The sequence below is a fragment of the Arabidopsis thaliana genome, chromosome 2 (genome assembly GCF_000001735.4).
Source record: "Arabidopsis thaliana chromosome 2, partial sequence".
NCBI lineage: Eukaryota > Viridiplantae > Streptophyta > Magnoliopsida > Brassicales > Brassicaceae > Arabidopsis > Arabidopsis thaliana.
In genome coordinates this window covers 15,347,390-15,368,255 of record NC_003071.7, presented here as the reverse complement: position 1 = coordinate 15,368,255, position 20,866 = coordinate 15,347,390, and the positions used below count along the sequence as shown (strand labels likewise).

At 37.4% G+C, this 20,866-nt stretch overlaps 7 protein-coding genes and 1 long non-coding RNA gene across 12 annotated transcripts; 6 read left to right on the top strand and 2 right to left on the bottom strand.

Moving 5' to 3' along the window:
• The first annotated feature begins 86 nt into the window (after positions 1-86).
• Positions 87-3,480, top strand: AT2G36670 (Eukaryotic aspartyl protease family protein). 4 transcript variants are annotated; one of them, NM_129222.4, is made up of 11 exons: positions 98-532; positions 842-856; positions 954-1,083; positions 1,180-1,427; positions 1,533-1,760; positions 2,236-2,398; positions 2,477-2,550; positions 2,647-2,743; positions 2,843-2,906; positions 2,993-3,064; positions 3,153-3,480. In NM_129222.4, exons 1-11 carry the CDS (start codon positions 240-242, stop codon positions 3,305-3,307), a joined length of 1,539 nt encoding a protein of 512 aa, NP_181205.2. In that variant the 5' UTR covers positions 98-239; the 3' UTR covers positions 3,308-3,480. The 4 variants fall into 4 exon arrangements, with proteins under 4 accessions (NP_973613.1, NP_181205.2, NP_001323660.1 ...); NM_201884.2 differs by lacking the exon at positions 842-856 and having other exon boundaries at positions 87-532; NM_001336605.1 differs by having other exon boundaries at positions 842-1,083; positions 3,153-3,468.
• A 377-nt stretch (positions 3,481-3,857) lies between these two features.
• PAB7 (poly(A) binding protein 7) lies at positions 3,858-6,935 on the top strand (the record flags this gene model as incomplete). The annotated part of the gene is made up of 10 exons (NM_129221.2): positions 3,858-4,089; positions 4,472-4,590; positions 4,666-4,859; positions 4,977-5,230; positions 5,317-5,423; positions 5,505-5,694; positions 5,793-6,061; positions 6,137-6,268; positions 6,342-6,467; positions 6,574-6,935. 10 exons carry the CDS (start codon positions 3,858-3,860, stop codon positions 6,778-6,780), a joined length of 1,830 nt encoding a protein of 609 aa, NP_181204.1. The 3' UTR covers positions 6,781-6,935.
• Positions 6,928-8,350, bottom strand: AT2G36650 (CHUP1-like protein). Its single transcript, NM_129220.3, has 2 exons — positions 7,525-8,350; positions 6,928-7,445 (listed from the first exon to the last, which is right to left on the bottom strand). The coding sequence occupies exons 1-2, from the start codon at positions 8,260-8,262 to the stop codon at positions 7,062-7,064; spliced, it is 1,122 nt and encodes a 373-aa protein (NP_181203.2). The 5' UTR covers positions 8,263-8,350; the 3' UTR covers positions 6,928-7,061.
• On the top strand, positions 8,119-8,471 carry AT2G08815. Its single transcript, NR_140413.1, has one exon. It is a non-coding gene; the product is annotated as an other RNA (long non-coding RNA).
• A 1,165-nt stretch (positions 8,472-9,636) lies between these two features.
• Positions 9,637-11,426, top strand: ECP63 (embryonic cell protein 63). 2 transcript variants are annotated; one of them, NM_129219.3, is made up of 3 exons: positions 9,637-10,594; positions 10,682-10,860; positions 10,961-11,426. In NM_129219.3, the coding sequence occupies exons 1-3, from the start codon at positions 9,704-9,706 to the stop codon at positions 11,235-11,237; spliced, it is 1,347 nt and encodes a 448-aa protein (NP_181202.1). In that variant the 5' UTR covers positions 9,637-9,703; the 3' UTR covers positions 11,238-11,426. The 2 variants fall into 2 exon arrangements, with proteins under 2 accessions (NP_181202.1, NP_001324810.1); NM_001336603.1 differs by having other exon boundaries at positions 9,643-10,594; positions 10,682-11,422.
• Positions 11,427-12,925: 1,499 nt separating this feature from the next.
• Positions 12,926-15,765, top strand: AT2G36630 (Sulfite exporter TauE/SafE family protein). The gene is made up of 10 exons (NM_179936.3): positions 12,926-13,361; positions 13,594-13,753; positions 13,835-14,097; positions 14,183-14,231; positions 14,314-14,369; positions 14,444-14,530; positions 14,614-14,664; positions 14,751-14,990; positions 15,082-15,175; positions 15,266-15,765. The coding sequence occupies exons 1-10, from the start codon at positions 13,206-13,208 to the stop codon at positions 15,487-15,489; spliced, it is 1,380 nt and encodes a 459-aa protein (NP_850267.1). The 5' UTR covers positions 12,926-13,205; the 3' UTR covers positions 15,490-15,765.
• Positions 15,766-16,242: 477 nt separating this feature from the next.
• Positions 16,243-17,988, top strand: RPL24A (ribosomal protein L24). Its single transcript, NM_129217.5, has 5 exons — positions 16,243-16,447; positions 16,934-17,009; positions 17,119-17,220; positions 17,309-17,457; positions 17,552-17,988. The coding sequence occupies exons 1-5, from the start codon at positions 16,437-16,439 to the stop codon at positions 17,706-17,708; spliced, it is 495 nt and encodes a 164-aa protein (NP_565851.1). The 5' UTR covers positions 16,243-16,436; the 3' UTR covers positions 17,709-17,988.
• Positions 17,966-19,045, bottom strand: HB22 (homeobox protein 22). The gene is made up of 3 exons (NM_179935.2): positions 18,845-19,045; positions 18,331-18,725; positions 17,966-18,245 (listed from the first exon to the last, which is right to left on the bottom strand). Exons 1-3 carry the CDS (start codon positions 18,927-18,929, stop codon positions 18,168-18,170), a joined length of 558 nt encoding a protein of 185 aa, NP_850266.1. The 5' UTR covers positions 18,930-19,045; the 3' UTR covers positions 17,966-18,167.
• Positions 19,046-20,866: the final 1,821 nt, after the last annotated feature.

The window sequence follows — 20,866 nt, the reverse complement described above, 5'->3', positions numbered from 1 at the left end:
TCGAAACTAAACCGAACCAAACCAAACTAAACCGAAATCAATAATTTTGGAATATATAAATTTCATTAGTCCCCACTATCTCCGCTAAAACATTTGAGAACGTCTCTCTCTCTCTCTCTCTCTCTGACAGTTCTTTCTGTCTCTCTCTCTGCTCGATGCGAAGAATCGAGCATTTGTGTCGCTCTCTGGAACGTGTGTCTTCATCGGGAATATAACCATAATCTCCACGAGCTGCTTGAATGCGTACCCTTCGTTCCCTAATGTTGGCGGCGGCTCTAGCAGTGGCTTTGGCCGTGACTGGTTTTGCAGCATCGCCGTTACCTTCGGCCTATGCGAAATACGCAGCTGGTCCGACCAAGATTCTTCCTTTACAAAGGGCTTTTCCTCTAGACGAGCTAGTGGAGCTGAGTGAACTTAGAGCGCGTGATCGTGTCAGACACGCGCGAATCTTACTCGGCGGTGGTCGTCAGAGCTCTGTTGGCGGCGTCGTCGACTTCCCAGTTCAAGGCTCTTCCGATCCTTACCTCGTCGGGTAATAAAAAATTTCATCTTGGAATGTTTCTTTTTTTAGTTTTAAGCTGAAATCAGAAGTTTCTTTCCTTTGTTTCCATAATTGGATTGAGTTAAGATCGTTTTCATTAAATTCTGTGATGAAACTGAAAGATTTAGGGTTTCAAAGTTTTTATTATCTTTCCTTTTTTGTTCCTTTATCCTTTGGCTTTTATTTTGCCTTATGCTTTATTAGAAGGTTTTGAATTGGAAAAAAAAGAGTAGATTTTGAAATGATATCTATACGGAGATCTTATTGAGTTTGTCTCCTTTCTTTTTCTTTGTGTTGCAGCTCCAAGATGACTATGTATGTCACATTTGCACACACACTCTGTTATTGGAGTTCTAATGGAATTTATTATCTTCTCTTTTGTGATATGTAGCTGTATTTTGTTTCTTGGTAGGCTTTATTTCACAAAGGTCAAATTAGGTTCTCCTCCTACAGAGTTCAATGTTCAGATTGATACTGGAAGTGACATCTTGTGGGTTACTTGTAGTTCTTGCAGTAATTGCCCTCACTCTAGTGGACTTGGAGTAAGTAGCTTTGTCTAAGTTTTTTTACTGAAATAATGGGATTAGCACAGACAAGTGTAAAAGGCTTATCCTTTGTCTATTTCAAATTCATTTCAGATCGACCTTCATTTCTTTGATGCTCCTGGTTCCTTGACTGCTGGCTCTGTTACTTGTTCAGATCCGATTTGTTCTTCAGTTTTTCAGACGACAGCTGCACAATGTTCTGAGAATAACCAGTGTGGTTACTCCTTTCGCTATGGCGATGGAAGTGGGACTTCAGGTTACTACATGACTGACACCTTCTATTTTGATGCGATTTTGGGAGAGTCTTTGGTTGCAAACTCATCTGCTCCCATTGTTTTCGGGTGAGAACTTTTTCTACTCAAACACTAGCCATGTTTTTGCATGTAGAGTATATGGCATATTAAAGATCTTAAACTTTGTACATAATTTTCTTCTATTTGCAACAGCTGTAGTACCTACCAATCTGGGGACTTGACAAAGTCAGACAAAGCAGTGGATGGAATCTTTGGTTTCGGCAAGGGAAAGTTGTCAGTTGTCTCTCAGTTGTCATCACGAGGGATTACGCCGCCAGTGTTTTCTCATTGCTTGAAAGGAGATGGTAGTGGAGGTGGTGTCTTTGTCCTTGGCGAGATATTGGTCCCAGGAATGGTTTACAGTCCTCTCGTTCCATCACAGTAAGCTCACTAATCCTTCTTTTTAATTTTTCACTCTTAGATTGTTTCTTTAACTGTATTATACTGGCACAACCTGAAACTGTGATAAGTCTTTGTTTTAGTCTAATGCATAAGCATTATATGTAGCGGAGGTGGTTTGTAGTTGATTGTAGCTGTGTTGTCAGCTAAGTAACAATCGTTGAGTTGATTAACTAGAGAGCTAACAGGTTAAATAGAAAGTTGGCAGAACCAGCTGGGGCATTCTGATGTTTACTAGGATTTGAGATAGGGACTTGGGCCAGGAACCAAAGATTCTCTGTATTGTGTAGTTCTTTAGTAAATTGAATACAGGAGTTAACCAGTTTCATTCATAACAATTTATTGCCTCCCGATTGAGTCAATCTTTTACTGCTCTAAGCCTCTAACTGGTTCTATAAAATTGTTGAGTGGCATGCGATACTGATGAATCTGTTTATCTTTTGATTACGTACTACAGACCTCACTATAACTTAAATCTGCTGAGCATTGGCGTGAATGGACAGATGCTGCCACTCGATGCAGCGGTGTTTGAAGCATCAAATACCCGTGGAACTATTGTTGACACAGGAACCACTTTGACATATCTGGTGAAAGAGGCTTATGATCTTTTTCTCAATGCTGTAAGTTTTGTATATCTTGTGTGTTTTGCATGAGGTTGTGACTTTCACATCATGATGGTTTTTGTTTCCTATATGCAGATATCAAACAGCGTGTCACAGTTGGTAACACCAATAATTTCTAATGGAGAGCAGTGCTATTTGGTCTCGACTAGGTATGCCTCCTCATATATAACTGCATTGTTCAAATCCTTTTTCTCTCTAGATCAAAGTTAAGATTAGAGTTGTGATGGTTATGTGTGCTTGTGCAGCATAAGTGACATGTTTCCTTCAGTTAGTCTCAACTTTGCTGGTGGTGCATCAATGATGTTAAGACCTCAGGACTACTTATTTCATTACGGTATCTATGTAAGTTCTTCTGCTTGTTATATGTACATAAAACTATTAGAATTAAAGTAGTCTGCTTTTATATGTATTCTTCTTACTTGACCTCTCCTATCTTAACAGGATGGTGCGTCCATGTGGTGCATTGGTTTTCAGAAAGCTCCGGAAGAACAAACCATTTTAGGAGGTCAGACATTGAGCTTCAAAAACTGCTGATTACCGCCTCTTCTTGTTTCAACAGTGTTTATTTATCTGTCCTGTTTTATTTTGCAGATCTTGTGCTTAAAGATAAAGTCTTTGTATATGATCTTGCTCGACAACGGATTGGATGGGCAAGCTATGATTGTAAGTGTAATCATAGAGTCATGTCATATAGGAAACTCTAGTAGTCGGTTATCTTCATCTGAAATAAACTTGTGCATTGTTTTGACAGGTTCAATGTCTGTGAATGTATCGATAACTTCAGGAAAGGATATTGTAAACTCAGGGCAGCCATGTTTGAACATCTCAACAAGAGACATACTCATACGATTATTCTTTAGCATCTTATTTGGTTTACTTCTTTGTATCTTCTTCTCCTTGACGTAAATTGATAGATTATGTGGGTTTGTTTTAGAGTAGTGTAGTAGTAGTGCCTTTTAACTGTAGATCAGTCTCATTGTGAAGGAATATGGTTACTTGTGGCCTATAACTATAATATTGCAGGCATGAATGATGAAACGACAATTACCAAAGCAAATCATTTTAGCATTACAATTAAGAATCTATCCAAAACTTTACTTAAAATAGATAATTCTCTATAACACGTTTTATGAAACTAAAATGGGCGTGAATTTAATAGTAGCATATAAGGGTAATACTGTCTTACTCCGAAATGTAACAAAATTTCAGATTTTGCTTTTACAAAAATGTCCCCCAAAACAAAATCATGTAAAGGAAACGGCACGAGTCGCGACGAAACGCCACCAGAACAAAAACGCTACTGAACGGAATAATATAAAGCTCAGGAGAGGACTAACGTAACGGCCTTGTTTCGCGATTCTTGTCATCATCTTCTTTCTTTTTTTCTCTCCCTCTCTCTCTTTCTTTCTTTCGTCGTTTAGTGCGTTTGTGTTTCCTTTGAGGTATCAGAGCAAAAATGGCGACTGTTCATGCTGCATTACATGCGGCGGATGCTTCTTCTTCGGGATCGAGTTCTCCAGTGACGGCGTCGTTATATGTCGGAGACTTACACCCTTCCGTCACCGAAGGTATACTCTACGACGCGTTCGCCGAGTTCAAGAGCTTAACTTCTGTTCGTCTCTGTAAAGACGCTTCGTCTGGTCGCTCTCTCTGTTATGGCTACGCTAACTTTCTCTCGCGTCAAGACGGTATACTCTTCTTCCATACCTTCGATTTCGTTTGGATTTTAGGTTATTGTGAGGAATTTCGTTGATTATCTTCGTTTTCGTATCATGCTTCGCTTATTGCACACTTGGATTGATAATCGGTGAAGAATCTGTGTTTATTTGGCCGATTTTCCCGGGAAAATGTCACTCTCTTCTCTTTCACTGATTTTCTCTTTGATTTGTTGTGAAAGGGAGACGAATCTTATTTTGATGTTTGTTGTAAACTGATTATGCCTTTGATTTCTGATATTTTCACTGAGATTTACGTTTGATTAGAGCTATTTAGTTTAAAGAATCCTGTTGTTGATGTTTAAAGATGTTAGTGACAGTTTGTTTGATAGTATCTTTTACTTCAACTTTGCAGCTAACCTTGCCATTGAGAAAAAAAATAACAGTTTGTTGAATGGAAAAATGATTCGAGTAATGTGGTCTGTTCGAGCACCTGATGCTAGGAGAAATGGGGTTGGAAATGTCTTTGTTAAGGTAGTACTCTTAACCCAAAGAGATGGATGATATTCTCAATGTCTGTTGTTAATGTTATTGTTTTTATTTGGCTAGAATTTGCCTGAGTCAGTCACCAATGCGGTTCTGCAAGATATGTTCAAGAAATTTGGGAACATTGTTTCCTGTAAGGTTGCAACTCTTGAAGATGGAAAGAGTCGGGGATATGGTTTTGTTCAATTTGAGCAAGAAGACGCTGCACATGCTGCTATTCAGACCTTGAATAGTACCATTGTTGCTGACAAGGAGATGTAAGGCTTTCCTACTTACTTGTTCCACGATTTGTGTCTTTGGATGAGATATCTGCTTCTACCATTATGTTCTACCAATGGTTTCCAAATCTGAATCTCTGGAATTTTTTTATGCAGCTATGTTGGAAAATTCATGAAAAAGACTGATCGAGTGAAACCTGAGGAAAAGTACACGAACTTGTACATGAAGAATCTCGATGCAGATGTCAGTGAGGATCTTTTAAGGGAAAAGTTTGCAGAGTTTGGGAAAATTGTTAGCCTAGCAATTGCAAAAGATGAGAACCGATTATGTAGAGGATATGCATTTGTCAACTTTGACAACCCAGAGGATGCAAGACGGGCAGCTGAAACAGTGAATGGAACAAAATTTGGTCTGACGGATCTGTTTCTTTCCTCGGACAATAATATTCACTTAAGTCTTCCCCAAGTTATTTAACCCTTTGTTTCTGCTTGATAGGTTCGAAGTGTCTATATGTAGGAAGGGCGCAAAAGAAAGCAGAACGGGAGCAACTGCTAAGGGAACAATTTAAAGAGAAACATGAAGAACAGAAGATGATAGCCAAGGTATTATGAAAACCTTTGTTAGTTTGATACTTTGATATGATATTATTCTGATGGTTGACTGTTTTTCTTTCTGAATTGAAGGTGTCAAACATATATGTGAAAAACGTCAATGTTGCTGTTACTGAGGAGGAGCTGAGAAAACACTTCAGTCAATGTGGCACAATCACTTCGACAAAGCTGATGTGTGATGAGAAAGGAAAAAGCAAGGGGTTTGGATTTGTGTGCTTCTCAACACCTGAAGAAGCTATTGATGCTGTGAAAACCTTTCATGGTAAGCCGCATGATCATAATTTGTTGGTATATAAATGGAATTATGACATAGCTCTTGGTTCATCTTATCATATGATTATTTTCTTTCATGCTTCGTAGGGCAAATGTTTCACGGGAAACCACTATATGTGGCTATTGCTCAAAAGAAAGAGGACAGAAAGATGCAGTTACAGGTTCAATTTGGGAACCGTGTGGAAGCTAGAAAAAGCAGCTCTTCAGCTTCTGTCAATCCAGGGACATACGCTCCACTTTACTACACAAACACTCATCCCGGGATGGTATATCAATCATACCCGCTGATGTGGAAGTCTGCTAACATGATTGGTTCATCATACCCAAACTCTGAAGCAGTCACATATCCCCCAATGGTATATATTCTTAGAATTACTATATATCGAAAGAATATTCATAATGATAATGTTTGACACAAAGATATCTGGTAGGTTGCTAATGCGCCAAGTAAGAATAGGCAGAACAGAATAGGAAAGTTGGATAGGAATGCTGTTTCGTATGTGCCAAATGTGTATCAGTCTACTCAAATGCTTCCTTTGTCAAGAGATTTTTCGAAGCAGCAGGTAATTTGGTTTACTTATTACCATATACCTTGCGTAAGAGGTTCAAATTATAACTTTTGTAAAGCATATGCAGCATAGCAGAACCTATGGTCGTGGGAAAGAAATGAAGAAATCAATCCAACAGAGACAGTCTGAAACAGTTGGGATGGAGATGCAATTGCTCGGAGAGTTGCTACACCCTCTTGTCGAGAAACTGGAGGTTGGTGTTCTTGAATCTGATCATTATGTAAATAGTCACATACGATTGGTAATGTTGATTAACACTATATTCATATTCAGTGACTGTACTTATCATTCTTTTGCAGCCCCAGCTTGCAAACAAAATCACAGGGATGCTTCTGGAAATGGACAAGTCGGAATTGCTTCTTTTGCTGAAATCACCAGAAGACTTGGCTGTTAGAGTTGATGAAGCGTTTGAAGTTCTGAAATCATCCAAGACAAATCTGACCGCTCCAAACACTCATCGTTCTGATTACTTGGCGTCTGGCATTGCTGGCGTTTCGATTAAGTGAAGAACAAAGTGGAAAACAAACTAGTTACCTCGGTTGCTACTTGCAACATAAACTCTTGTGGGATTCTCTTTTTCTTTTTTTGGTTTCAGTTCTTGGATTGCTATTCTAGTTTGGTTTTATTTTCGTGTGAAATACAGTTTCAGAAATGATTTCAATGACTATGTTAGTTGTGGAGAAATGATGAATAATTCATGAACATGCTTCTTTTGTAAAGCAATGCTATTACACACTAGAACAAGACCTTCTTGAATGAAATGTTCGTTCTTCTTCAGGTTCCACTGTCAAATAGTGCCTTCCGCTTCTTCTGCTTCTTCTGCTTTTGATTTTCCTTTCTCATTTCCTTCAACCCATTTCTTCAACTTCTTCATCAATCTCTTCCTCCTCGAAGATTCATGCTGATGATGATTCTCTTCATGTTGCTCATTAGCTACTCTCATCAATGCCAGAGCATTATCCACTTGATCATCCTCCAAACCCAGCTCATGCAAGTTTCCATTTGGAGAAAACACGATTTCCCCAAAGTTGGTTCCATTTCTCATCACCTCGTGTCTCAAACAAGCATTGCTCCATCTCAGGTTAATCACTTCCTTCACTCCATTCGCATAATCCTTCTTTAATTCCTCGTACTCTTCTACTATCCTTCTATAATCTTCTACACTCACCATCTTCTCAAAACAAAAAAATGGCAATCAACATAAAAGAAACTGAATCATTAAATCTAGAATCTCATTATTCAATACTAACCTCTGATGTTGAATTTGACGACTTCATGAATAATTCTTCCTTTTCCTCTTGCAACACATCAACGTAAGCTTCCATGTCTTTGACTTTACCTTCAAGTTCCTTCACAATGTTATTCTTCGTCTCCAATTCATCAACACACTTCAAGAACTCTTTTTCCACGCCAATAATCTTCCTGCTCTCGTTGACAACACGGTATAACTGCTTTGATTTTCTTCTAAGCTTCTTTGCTTTCCCCTCAAGCAACCCATTCTCTGATCTCAACTCTTGGATTTCTCCCACAAGTTTGAGATACACAATCACCAAAGCTTGACCCCTCTTGTGTTCTTCCTCCATCGCTAAAACTTCTTTACGGAAGAAATCTAATTGAGCTTTCTCAAGACTCAATATGCTTTTATGCTCAATAAGCATGACTTCTTGATCTTTCAAGTTACAAAACCGCTCGAAATGCAACTCCATCTCGTATTCCTTCCTTTGAAGCTCCTCGAATCTGGATTTTAAGCTGAGAATCTCTTGCTTCTGCTGATTCGGACTCTCTGCTTCTTCTTCCTCGTCGTTTTCTCTGCTAGGTGATGAAGAAGACTCTGGATTACTTGTAGAAGAAGTTACCTCGTTATCTTCATTCCGAGACACAAACCTAGCCAAAATCAAACCAGTTGCTGATAATACAATAGCAACACAAACTCTCAAAATCACCGGCTTCATAGCTCCTCCATCTCTTGGACCAGCTGAACCATCCATTAATCTCTTATGTTGCTTTCAACTCCAAAAATCTTTCTTTCTGACTAAAAAAGTTTCCTTTCGGTTATGTGACCGAAACAGAGACTCGAGAATTGATTGATCAATCTTGTGAGGGTTTGATCAAATTTAAATGGTTTATACGAATCATTGGTCTCATGAAAAAAATAGTTTTATACAGTCCTCTTTTTGTTGTGGAGGATACATGTCTTGTAAGATTATTCTTTTCCCTTAACTTTTTATTGAGTTTTTACAATAAGATAATTAATTGAGATCGGTTGCTTTTTGACCATTGCTTTTGCTTGCTTACTCGTTTGGGCATCGGATTCTCCACTTACACGACATACGTACGTGTGTACTCATACTCACACGTACCTACACATTATGAAAGCCATGATGCTAGCTAGAAGTTCCATATATTGTTATATGGTTGATCAAATCGAAACTCAAACTAAGTGTTTCTGATTTGATCTGATCTTAACTATATACTTGAGATCTTAAGGTACTCACGTTAGTGTATATCATATTTACGACAAATCATGTAGAAAACGTGACCGATTTGGATGATTCGGCATCAAATGCGCGTCAACAAAGTTGTCGGAGAAATAATAAAAAAAGGACGTACCTAATTAAGTATAAAAGTAATCTATGTGAGAACATGATTAACGTGATTTATTTATTTTTGATAAAAAAAAAAAGTTAAGGTGACTAATAGAGATGTTTAACAAAAAAGAGAGTTGTCTATTCGGTTAAGACAATAGACTCATGTGCTAACCTGAATTAGCTGGCAAATTAGAGAAAATTTGGAAATAAATCCAAACTATTGCAATGAACTTTTTTGTATACCCTCCCAAGAACCGTCAAAAACTCAAAATTATATTGATAACCGACTTGATCAATAAACGGCTCTATCCAATGATTAACTTGCGTCCTTATTTTTCTAAAATGCTTGTTTCCAAGTTTTTGATGTTGAGGCAATAACTTCCAATAAACTGTGTGGCAATAACTAAGTAATCTTTCATATCTCTAAATTGCTTGTTTCCAAGTTATGTGCCTCAGTAAGTTTGAAATGGCGAATGTGATCTTCACCTAACATTTTCCTCGACCAACACAAATTATGATATCAAAAGATTTGATACGACCGACCATCGATGCTTGCTTGCTTATGTCTTAGCTCTTAAGTCATGCCATGAACACTCAAGAATCATGATCCATGCATGAAAAGTCCACGTGTCATACCACGTCCGTAGAAGATAAAGCTAAGTAAATTGTACGTGGCAGCTGTTGCGTCCCTCTATCTACCACGTAGCGTCTCAACAGAAACAGAGCATTACTATAAGAAGTAACAAAAGCAGCTCAACTGATAGCACAAGTTAAAGAATTCTAAAATCGTAAAGTTCTAAAGCGGTTTTTCATCAATTTTCAAGCAATCGAGAAAAAAGCAATGGCGTCAGACAAACAAAAGGCGGAGAGAGCCGAGGTTGCGGCGAGGCTAGCGGCTGAGGACTTGCATGACATTAACAAATCCGGTGGTGCTGATGTCACAATGTATAAGGTGACGGAGAGAACAACTGAACATCCACCGGAGCAAGATAGGCCCGGTGTGATAGGATCAGTGTTCAGGGCTGTCCAAGGAACGTATGAGCATGCGAGAGACGCTGTAGTTGGAAAAACCCACGAAGCGGCTGAGTCTACCAAAGAAGGAGCTCAGATAGCTTCAGAGAAAGCGGTTGGAGCAAAGGACGCAACCGTCGAGAAAGCTAAGGAAACCGCTGATTATACTGCGGAGAAGGTGGGTGAGTATAAAGACTATACGGTTGATAAAGCTAAAGAGGCTAAGGACACAACTGCAGAGAAGGCGAAGGAGACTGCTAATTATACTGCGGATAAGGCGGTGGAAGCAAAGGATAAGACGGCGGAGAAGATTGGTGAGTACAAAGACTATGCGGTGGATAAGGCAGTAGAAGCTAAAGATAAGACAGCGGAGAAGGCGAAGGAGACTGCGAATTATACGGCGGATAAGGCTAAAGAGGCTAAGGACAAGACGGCTGAGAAGGTTGGTGAGTATAAGGATTACACGGTGGACAAGGCCGTGGAAGCTAGGGATTACACAGCGGAGAAGGCTATTGAAGCAAAGGATAAGACAGCTGAGAAGACTGGAGAGTATAAGGACTATACGGTGGAGAAGGCGACGGAGGGGAAAGATGTTACGGTGAGTAAGCTAGGAGAGCTGAAGGATAGTGCCGTTGAGACAGCGAAGAGAGCTATGGGTTTCTTGTCGGGGAAGACAGAGGAGGCCAAAGGAAAAGCTGTGGAGACCAAAGATACTGCCAAGGTATAATTTCTTGGAACTTTGTTTCCATGTAAATGAAGATTACATATGTCAAATGGTTTGATATAATGTGATGTTTTGATAACATAGGAAAACATGGAGAAAGCTGGAGAAGTAACAAGACAAAAGATGGAGGAAATGAGATTGGAAGGTAAAGAGCTCAAAGAAGAAGCTGGAGCAAAAGCCCAAGAGGCATCTCAAAAGACTAGGGAGAGTACTGAGTCGGGAGCTCAAAAAGCCGAAGAGACCAAAGATTCTGCTGCCGTGAGGTAAATGATGAAATGCCAGTTATATCTTGTCATGTTCTTCAAGTTTAAAGGTGACTGTGAAACTCTTTGTTTTGTTTTTTGATGTGATTAAATCATGCAGGGGAAATGAAGCGAAAGGGACTATTTTTGGTGCATTAGGGAATGTAACGGAAGCAATAAAGAGCAAACTGACAATGCCATCAGACATTGTGGAGGAAACACGCGCGGCACGTGAGCATGGAGGGACGGGTAGGACTGTGGTTGAAGTCAAGGTCGAGGATTCAAAGCCGGGTAAGGTGGCGACTTCACTGAAGGCGTCGGATCAAATGACCGGTCAAACATTCAACGACGTTGGACGGATGGATGATGATGCTCGGAAAGATAAGGGAAAGCTGTGAGAATACTAGAAAAATGACAATGTTTTTTGGGCCTTTTGTTCTGGATGAATATCTCTGTTGTTTTTTGGGCCTTTTGTTTTGGATACGTCTGTTATAGCAGATAACGTTTTCTGATAGTTTCTATGTTTGTATTCTTGTTTTGGAATAGGAAAGCTTTCTTCAGTTAAGAGGATTGGTTACTATGCTAAATCACTCGAGTAAACTCAGTTACCAATGGTTCCCATAAGTTTGAACTGACCATAAAACAAACATATATTAACTTTTTTTTTTTTTTGATAATTTGGAGTGTTTATTTTTGGTATCCAAAATTCCAAATATTATACAAGCTTGTTTTGGTATAGCAGTGTGCTAGGAAAAATATTTGATGTGTATTTTTTTGTTGTCCACAGGAATAGTTGTCGGTGCGTTGTATTTCTGGAAGTCCAAAAATGCTAACGTAAATTTTGTGATTTGATATCGTCGATGTGAGATATTCTTTTGGCTCCAACGAATTACAATCACGGATTTGTTGGGGGACATATTATTATTGGCGTTACATATATAAGAAGACGCATTGGAAACAATAATAAAGGACGTCTTGTTCATGGACGAGACCAACCACCACATGCGTTCGATTAGCCTCTCCTTTTGCATATTCTTGTGGATCAAATCCTTCCAATCACTGACATCGGGCTTGTTTGCTTCTTGTCTATATGCCATCATTAGTTTTGCAACTTACTAAGTTCTAGTTCAATTTTACACGTTTGACATTAAATAACGTACGTTATGAAATCCCAAAACATATGAGTTTACTTTTGTTCTTGCATATACGCCGGCCATCTTAATTTTTGCAACTTTCAAATGTCTAATTCAGTTATAAACATTTGGCATTATATAATGTTAGGAAATCACAAAACAACATGAGTTTATATCAAGCCAGGGAAGTTAATAGATTTTTTTTTTATATCAATTAGTATTTGGGATATTTTACTAGATTTAAACATTGATTATATTTTCACAAACACAAGTGATTTGGAACAAAGATTTGGCAATTGTACTACTTTGATTAAAATTTCATAGAAAAGCTAAGGGGTTGTGAAATTTGTGTGGTGGGGCTTAGTAAAATTTGTATGGTACGTCCCTAGTGACGGTGATATTTCTTTTATAAAATTGACATATACTTACAAGGTTTTATTGGAACTATAAGATCATTTTGTTGTTGTCTGGTCCACTTGTGACCCTTATTTTAGCTCTGCAAGGGACGCGACAAGAACTCTACAAAGGATACGTCGAATCCAGAGACAAAGTGACTGGATGATAGCCGAGAGGTAGAACCACTCTACTAATAAAGGCTTTCGTCAAACTATACCAAATGTAAAGACTAAAGAACATGATATACAAATTGTCTTTCTCCAACCATTTGTATTTTCAACGTATATGATACGACAATTATATGGCTTACACAGTCTATACGCTTCTATTTACATAACAGTTTTTGTAATCGCTAGTCATGATTAGTTCCAACTTTGATTATAAAAGAATTTTATTCTATCTTAATTGATTGTTTGTCCTCCTTATTCATAATACACAAAAATAAAAAAAAATAATAAAAAAAAAACTTTGATTTTGAAACGTATTTCCTTTTATTTGCATTTAACTTATGGAATGGGTTATAGAACAAGACCAGATTACAGCCTCAGAATTTTAAATAAGAATCAAAAACGAATTCTCCAAACCCAAACAATCATGCCACGTGTAAACTTATGACAAATGAAAGTATATCGTAATAATATACACCAGAGAACAGTTGATTAAATCCCTCCCTCCTCTATCTATCTCCCGTCGTCACCTCTCCGACTCTGCTTTTATAAGACGTTTCTCTCTGCTTCACCACCAGAGAGATACATCCAAAAATTCATATCTTTCCTTCATTTTTATTGGCGTTTTAAGAAAACAAAGCTTCCCCAATTAGGGTTTTGTATTAGAAGAATGGGATTGTGGAATGGAAAAGGCACCGGAGGATTTATCCTCTACCTTCTCGTGGCTTTCTCCGTCGCCGTCTTCTCTGTTTCTTACGTCGGAGACACAACAAACCCTATTCATCATCATCTCTCTTCTCTCTCTGCCACCGAAAAAATTTGGCCGGTAAATTAAAAAGATTCTTCCTTTCTTCTTCTGAATATTCCATCGTCATTATTCATTAACTTGAGTCCTTTTCAATTAGTCTTTGATTGTTTTTTAATTTGATTTATGTTATAATATATTTTGCTTACGTAACAACATTAATTAAAAATACACCTTTTACCCAAAAGCTTGGAAGAATCTTTTAAAAGTGGAATTTGACTTTTGTTTGTTTTGTATGAAATTGTGTAAGTAGGATTTGAAGTTTAGCTGGAAACTTGTGTTGGCTACAGTGATAGCGTTTCTAGGATCAGCTTGTGGGACTGTTGGTGGTGTTGGAGGTGGTGGGATTTTTGTTCCTATGCTCACTCTTATACTCGGGTTCGATACAAAATCCGCAGCTGCAATATCAAAATGTAATGAATTCATCAATCATTGTATAGATCTTTCATGAGAGAATGCTTGAGTTAATTTGGTATGTTGTTTGGTGGTGAAAGGTATGATAATGGGAGCATCAGCATCATCAGTTTGGTACAATGTACGAGTTCGTCATCCGACAAAAGAAGTACCAATCTTAGATTATGATCTTGCTCTTCTCTTTCAACCAATGCTTCTTCTCGGTATCACTGTTGGTGTTTCTCTCAGTGTTGTGTTCCCTTATTGGCTCATTACTGTCCTCATCATCATTCTTTTCGTCGGTACTTCTTCGAGATCTTTTTTTAAAGGCATTGAGATGTGGAAGGAAGAGACATTGTTAAAGGTTAGTTTTATCTTCCATCATAAGTTGTGGCTTTTATGTTGTGTGAGTGTGATACTGAATGTTTTATGTGGCTTTTCTTAAACAGAACGAAATGGCGCAGCAACGAGCTAATATGGTTAATTCCCGGGGAGAACGTGTGTAAAGCTTCATACTTTTGATTCCTTTAGTCATGTTTCTTGATCTTAAACTGACCACATTGTTGATTCTCTTGTTCAGTTTTAATCGATACAGAGTATGAGCCGCTTTACCCGAGAGAAGAAAAATCAGAGCTGGTAAGAGTGTATGCAAGATGATTTTCTTAACTTATTGGCTCTTCAGACTTGCATAAAGATTTAAAAACTTACAGGAAATAATACGCTCCAACCTCAAATGGAAAGGGCTTCTAATTCTAGTAACTGTGTGGTTGACTTTCTTGCTCATTCAAATTGTCAAGGCAAGTAATCTTCTTCTTCGTCTAAGCATTCTCAATAATCTTTATGTTGAGCTCTCATCAATGGAACTCGTGGGTTTATACAGAACGAAATAAAGGTCTGCAGCACAATATATTGGATACTATTCATCGTACAGGTAACATATATATGTCGCAGATAACCTTTGATTATGTTTTGTGCTCTCGCTAAATCAAGTCATTCGGAACAATTTTCCCTTTGTAGTTCCCAGTTGCTTTAGCGGTGTTTGGGTTTGAAGCAAGCAAATTGTATACAGCGAACAAAAAGAGGTTAAACAGTGGCAACACTGAATGTATCTGTGAAGCTACGATTGAGTGGACTCCTCTGAGTCTAATCTTCTGTGGTCTCTGTGGTCTCATTGGAGGTATCGTAGGTGGTCTCCTTGGATCCGGTGGTGGATTTGTTCTCGGGCCTTTGCTTCTTGAGATTGGAGTCATCCCACAGGTAAACACACCATCTTATCAGTATATATGATTGTAAAACCCATAATCATTCATCTTGTGTCTTTCATTTTTATCTAACGGTTAAAACACAGGTTGCTAGCGCAACAGCTACCTTTGTGATGATGTTTTCTTCGTCCTTATCCGTAGTCGAGTTCTATCTCCTCAAGAGATTCCCAATACCATACGGTAAGATCTCTAACACACAACATGAGATACATTTAGAAGTCGTAGCAGAATAAAAAGGAAACTGATGATTGACCTTTGTTTCATTGACAGCAATGTACTTGATTTCGGTATCGATTCTTGCCGGTTTTTGGGGACAATCCTTTATAAGAAAGCTCGTGGCGATCCTGAGAAGAGCTTCCATAATCGTTTTCGTTCTCTCAGGAGTCATTTGTGCAAGTGCTCTCACAATGGGAGTGATTGGGATAGAGAAGAGCATAAAGATGATACATAACCATGAATTCATGGGATTCTTAGGATTCTGCAGCAGTCAATGAATCAACCATCTATCTGAACAAAAATTTCAAGTGTTTTGTTTTCATTTACTGGACAATTTCGGTTGTCCAACACCATTATTGTGAGAAGTTATAAAATTAGATTGTTTTACTTGCAGTCCAAGTCATTTGTGCTCTGTTCTTGGTCAATACATAGTTGACCATCTTCAGAAATAGAGTTTGTCTAAATTGTTGTCATTGTGTTTTGCTTGTATTCAAACGTTGTATTATTATTTGCGAGACGATAGATAAAATAAAAATGGAAGTCTTTTTCTATTCACATCTTCAATGTAACTACAACAAGAAAACAGAACATGTTTTGGTAATCTTTCTAATTGGAGGAAGGAGGGCAATTGATTTGGACTTGGCTAAGATTGTTGAACAACAAAGGCAACTTTGAGACAGTTGACTAAAGAAAAAGACATCTTCAGACAAATCTAACCACAACATCGTCTTCCCACTTGAGTGATTAAATTTTATAAGCATTTAAGTATTGTGGTTCCAAAAGTTTTGTCAACCAATGATAAGAGAGATTGCAATGGAATGATTCGCGGATCATCTTGGTCCATATACCATTTTAGCCGTGAGTTTTTTTCTTGGAATTTATGTATAGTTTTGTGATATATTGTTCGTGGTTAAACGTCAAATTCGAAACAAACAAAAAATGATGCATGTGAGATATGGAAGTCCAAGCCAAACAACATTTGGTCCTATTAAGACTGTACTAACTATCATTTTTTATTTATTAGAGGCCATCAAATCTTTGTGTAATGGGTTTTTAACTAAAACATTTCTTTCATGGGCCAAGACATTTAATTTCGGCTAAAAGGCCCATTAAACTCCTCCAAAACTAGGGCTCAGGCGAATTCATCTGCCTTAAATAGATTCGTAATTCTAGAAAACAGATTTTTTAGGGTTTCAAGTGAAAAGAGTAATAGCGCGGCGGAGCCATGGTTCTCAAGTAATCAATCTCTTCTCTATATCTCTCTTCTCCATGCTTCTCTGTTCATAGGTTTACATTGTTGCTAATGATCCATGTGAATATTGCTACTGTTGAAAATGCCAATTTGCTAAAATGAGCTTCTTTTGGTTCAAATCTGTTTATTTCCCGATCAGAAATGTCTGCAAATTGTGATTTTCTGGTACGAGATATGGCTTGTGTTCGGCAATAACTAGATCTTATTGTTTCCCTTCACTTTGCAACATTTTTGTTTGTAATTCTGTACATTGAATTAATTGTGTTTGGTCTCTGTTTCAAATCATTGTGACTCTTGTGAATCGTATTGTTTCTCTCATTGGGCAGATATCTAATTAGCCATTTACTAGTTCTGCTTTTAGGACATTGTAAAATGAGATGGCTTTGAATGTGTGTCCTGTGACTGTTTGTGATTGTGACCAGGGTTGGTTTTGGATTATCACTAAACCATTGATTATCTTTGTATTGTAGGACTGAGCTTTGCCGATTCAGTGGCCAGAAAATTTACCCTGGTAGAGGGATCAGATTTATCCGATCGGACTCTCAGGTACTTTATTTTGGTTAAATGTGTGCTCTACTTGTTAAGAAGAGTCTTATCTGTTGTTACTATGTATCTGTATTGATTAAATCATCTTTGGTTTTTATGGTTGTATTAGGTGTTTTTGTTTCTCAACTCCAAATGTAAGAGGTATTTCCACAACAAGTTGAAGCCATCTAAGCTTTGCTGGACTGCTATGTACCGAAAGCAGCACAAGAAGGTAATGTTTCTTTTTTTAGTTGCTTCTTGTTTTCATGATTTAGTACTATTGAATTCTGTTGTGATCTTTGTTTTCTCTCTTCTTACAGGACGCAGCACAAGAGGCTGTGAAGAGAAGGAGACGTGCAACTAAGAAGCCTTACTCAAGGTCGATTGTCGGTGCTACTTTGGAGGTTATTCAGAAGAAGCGAGCAGAGAAGCCTGAAGTTCGTGATGCCGCTAGAGAAGCTGCCCTACGGTTTGTTTCTTTCCCGAAGACAGTCACTATATACATCAATTTTTTTTTGAAACTGAAATGTGATTGATTCAAAGCTAATCTGATGATTATGCAGTGAGATCAAGGAGAGAATCAAGAAGACCAAGGACGAGAAGAAGGCAAAGAAGGTCGAGTATGCATCAAAGCAACAGAAGTCACAAGTGAAGGGAAATATCCCCAAGAGTGCTGCACCCAAGGCTGCTAAGATGGGTGGTGGTGGAGGCAGACGTTGAATGGAGCTATAGAGTAGCCCACTCTTCTCTCTTCACTTATCTTTCTTTCTTGTTTTGACATTGTTTTGTTTTGTCAGCCATTTTTTAGTTTTGCACCAGATCTAATATATTCAGTTTATGAAAACTTTTTGTTTGGTATCAATCCCCTTGTGTTTTACTCGTAGATCCAAAAACTGCTAAATAGAATTTTCAACTTGGCTTATTCTAGGACATTATTAGTGGTCTGAGCTAAATTGAGCTTTGGTTAAGCATTGATTATGGATCTAGAGTTCTTGAATCACGATGTTTCTTCATTAACTTCAACTTAGTAAAGAACCCTTTACACGAAAATCACTTAAACAATACTTAATACAAAGGAAAACAGAATCAGCCATAGAAATTGTTGCTTGTTTGGGACTAAAGCTACAAATTTGAGCCATTTTGGAGATATAACTGAAGTGGAACTTATATACTATTGCCTCAGCTGCAGGCTTTTTCCCAGGTTTGTTTCTTCTTGCATGAACTATCCTCTCTTATCATTGATTTCAGTTGTATTAGCTGTTGAAACAAAGTGAAAGTAACTCAATGGATTGTAACTCGAAAGCTTATTTATTAAGTTAGTATTGATCACTGGAGTAATTACCTCTTCTTGTAGCAATTCCTTTTCTCTAGAGACAATATCAAACTCTTGTCTTAGTGATTCATAGAGATGCTCAAGTTGTTTGTTCTTCCACCTGGCTTTCCTGTTCTGGAACCAAACCGCAATCTGTCTCGGCTGCAGCCCCAGTTCTTTGGACAGCTTCATCTTCCTGTCCGGATTCAGCTTCATCTTCCTGTCCGGATTCAGCTTTATCTCTTCTTGGAAACTTCTCTCGAGGAACTTTAGCTGCTCGCTCGTCATCTTCTTTTTTTTCTTCTCCTGTCCATTAAAACTGTTGCTTTCTTCTCCATAGCCACTCTCTACCATTGCTAGAGGAACATGAAGTATATCTTGTTGTGCACCCATCATTGTACCTAAACATCTGTTGTCTTGGTTTCCTACAAATTCAATACAAGACAGAGAGAGACTTGTAAAGCGACATACAGTTGAGTGAATGATTAAGCATTAAGCATATAAACTAGCTCTACTAAAACCTAGTACTATGGATGCATGTTACCTGAAAAATGGTCAAAGTTATAGAAAGGAGAGATGAAGCTGGAAGAAGACGCGCCATCGATGAAGGAGCTGCTCCAATATTCCATCTTCTCTTCTTCTTTTTTTTTACCTCTTTTGTCTATCTCTGCTTACAACAATCACTTTCAAGAGACTATTTTTTACCTAAACAAGGAAATGAGCAACTTTGGGTGTTTGATATGGGTGTATCTTTATCACTATATGCATATGTTAGAACATGCAGGAACATTATATATAGATAAGTAAATGTGGTTGAAAACGCTAGGGCTTCTGTTTTTAACTTCGGGTAACTAATTGGTCACTATCAAGTAAGATAAATATATGTGTAAATGAATGGTTTCATTAGTCTGACCGGTAACAAATAGTACTCCGAACGATGAGGGTAAGAATAGGCGGTGTTGAGCAAATGCATTATACGATACAAAACGAGCTAAAAAAAGTTAATGGTGATTATTTAGTTTGAAATTTTTGTTAAAAATTGATTATTATTCTCATATTCTCACATGACCTTGTATGTTTCCATAAGTAAGATATTTACATAAGTAATAACGTAGGTATTTCGTATTATACGTGACCAATTAATGTGGATTTTAGTATATATAAAAGAATAAAATAAAATGAAAGTAATGTGAGTTGAGAAAGGAACAGTAAGAGTAAGAGATAGAGGTGAAAAAGAAAAGAGAGAATGGTCCAGATTCTACATTTGTACAAATGTCTATCACTTTCTCTACCTTAATTAACCAACCAATCTGACATATATGAATTCAAACTTCTACTCTCAATCTGTAATATAGCCTCCAGTTTTCATCTCTTTGTATGTATATGTATTTGTAAAGTCCCCACAATCTTTATTTAACACTGTGGAGCTGCAGGGTGCTACTCCAACAGATAGATCAGAAGGGTCCAATTCTGATCCTGACAAAATTTGGGAGCACACAGTGCACTAGTGAAAATAGTATCATCATATCGATCTACGTGTTTTTTTGGTATGATCCGGCGATAAAGTATAGTTAGAAATTGAATGATGCAACTTATCTTGAAGAAATGGTAAATGCTTATATGGTTAGATAAAGATGAAGTTTCTAGCACTAGTTATGTTTCTCTAAATCAAATTCTACGGTTTAAACGTTAATTGTGACTGACATAAGTATATTTTGTTCCATTTCCAAAGCACGTAACAACTACATCAGCCAATTTTTGATGTGATTTCAAGATGGGGATATTTTTTCTGTATCAAGTCATTGGATTGAATAAAAATAAAAGATTTTCAAAGAAAAAAATCTTAACCGGTGATCCTAATTTTTTTAAACTGACTTTTTTTTAATAATTTATTTCTCCCTTGTGTATTAGTTTATACATCTTTACCAGAAACAAAACTGTATCTAAATCATTATTAATTTTTCATAAGCATTTGGAAATATTGTTAATTATATATATTTTTTATATAACATGTGGTATCGAAAACACGTATAAGTTGGGAAACGGAAAAAGAGCCACTAGTCCCATATGATTTTGCTTAAAATAAAACAATGTAAACCAAATAAATTTGTAATAGATTATAATCATAAAAATTGGTTTAACTTTTCGTGTTCACATATGTTAATGAAAGCGAACAAAAATCCTACAAACGCTAGAAGATAAGAGTAATTAGTTAAAGGCTCTTTTGAATCCCGATCGAAGATATATTTGATCATCAATGTTGGAAGGGATCAATAATGAGAATGTAACTACAATAAAAGTTACATATAAACAGAATAATTAACCATCAGGAGCATGATGGATAATCAAAGATGCCAAAGAGATCTACTTATTATCTGCTAGTTCTAAGCTAAATCAAGAAGCATCTCTGTTAGAAGCTGAAGGTATAAAGCCTGTTAAAATCTATTGAATTCAACACTTTGGGATCGAGATACGTAACTATTATTGTCACAATCCAATGAATAGAGAGAGTGTAGAAGTGATAAATTGAGTGAGTAAATACTAAATAGTACTACGAAGAAAGCTA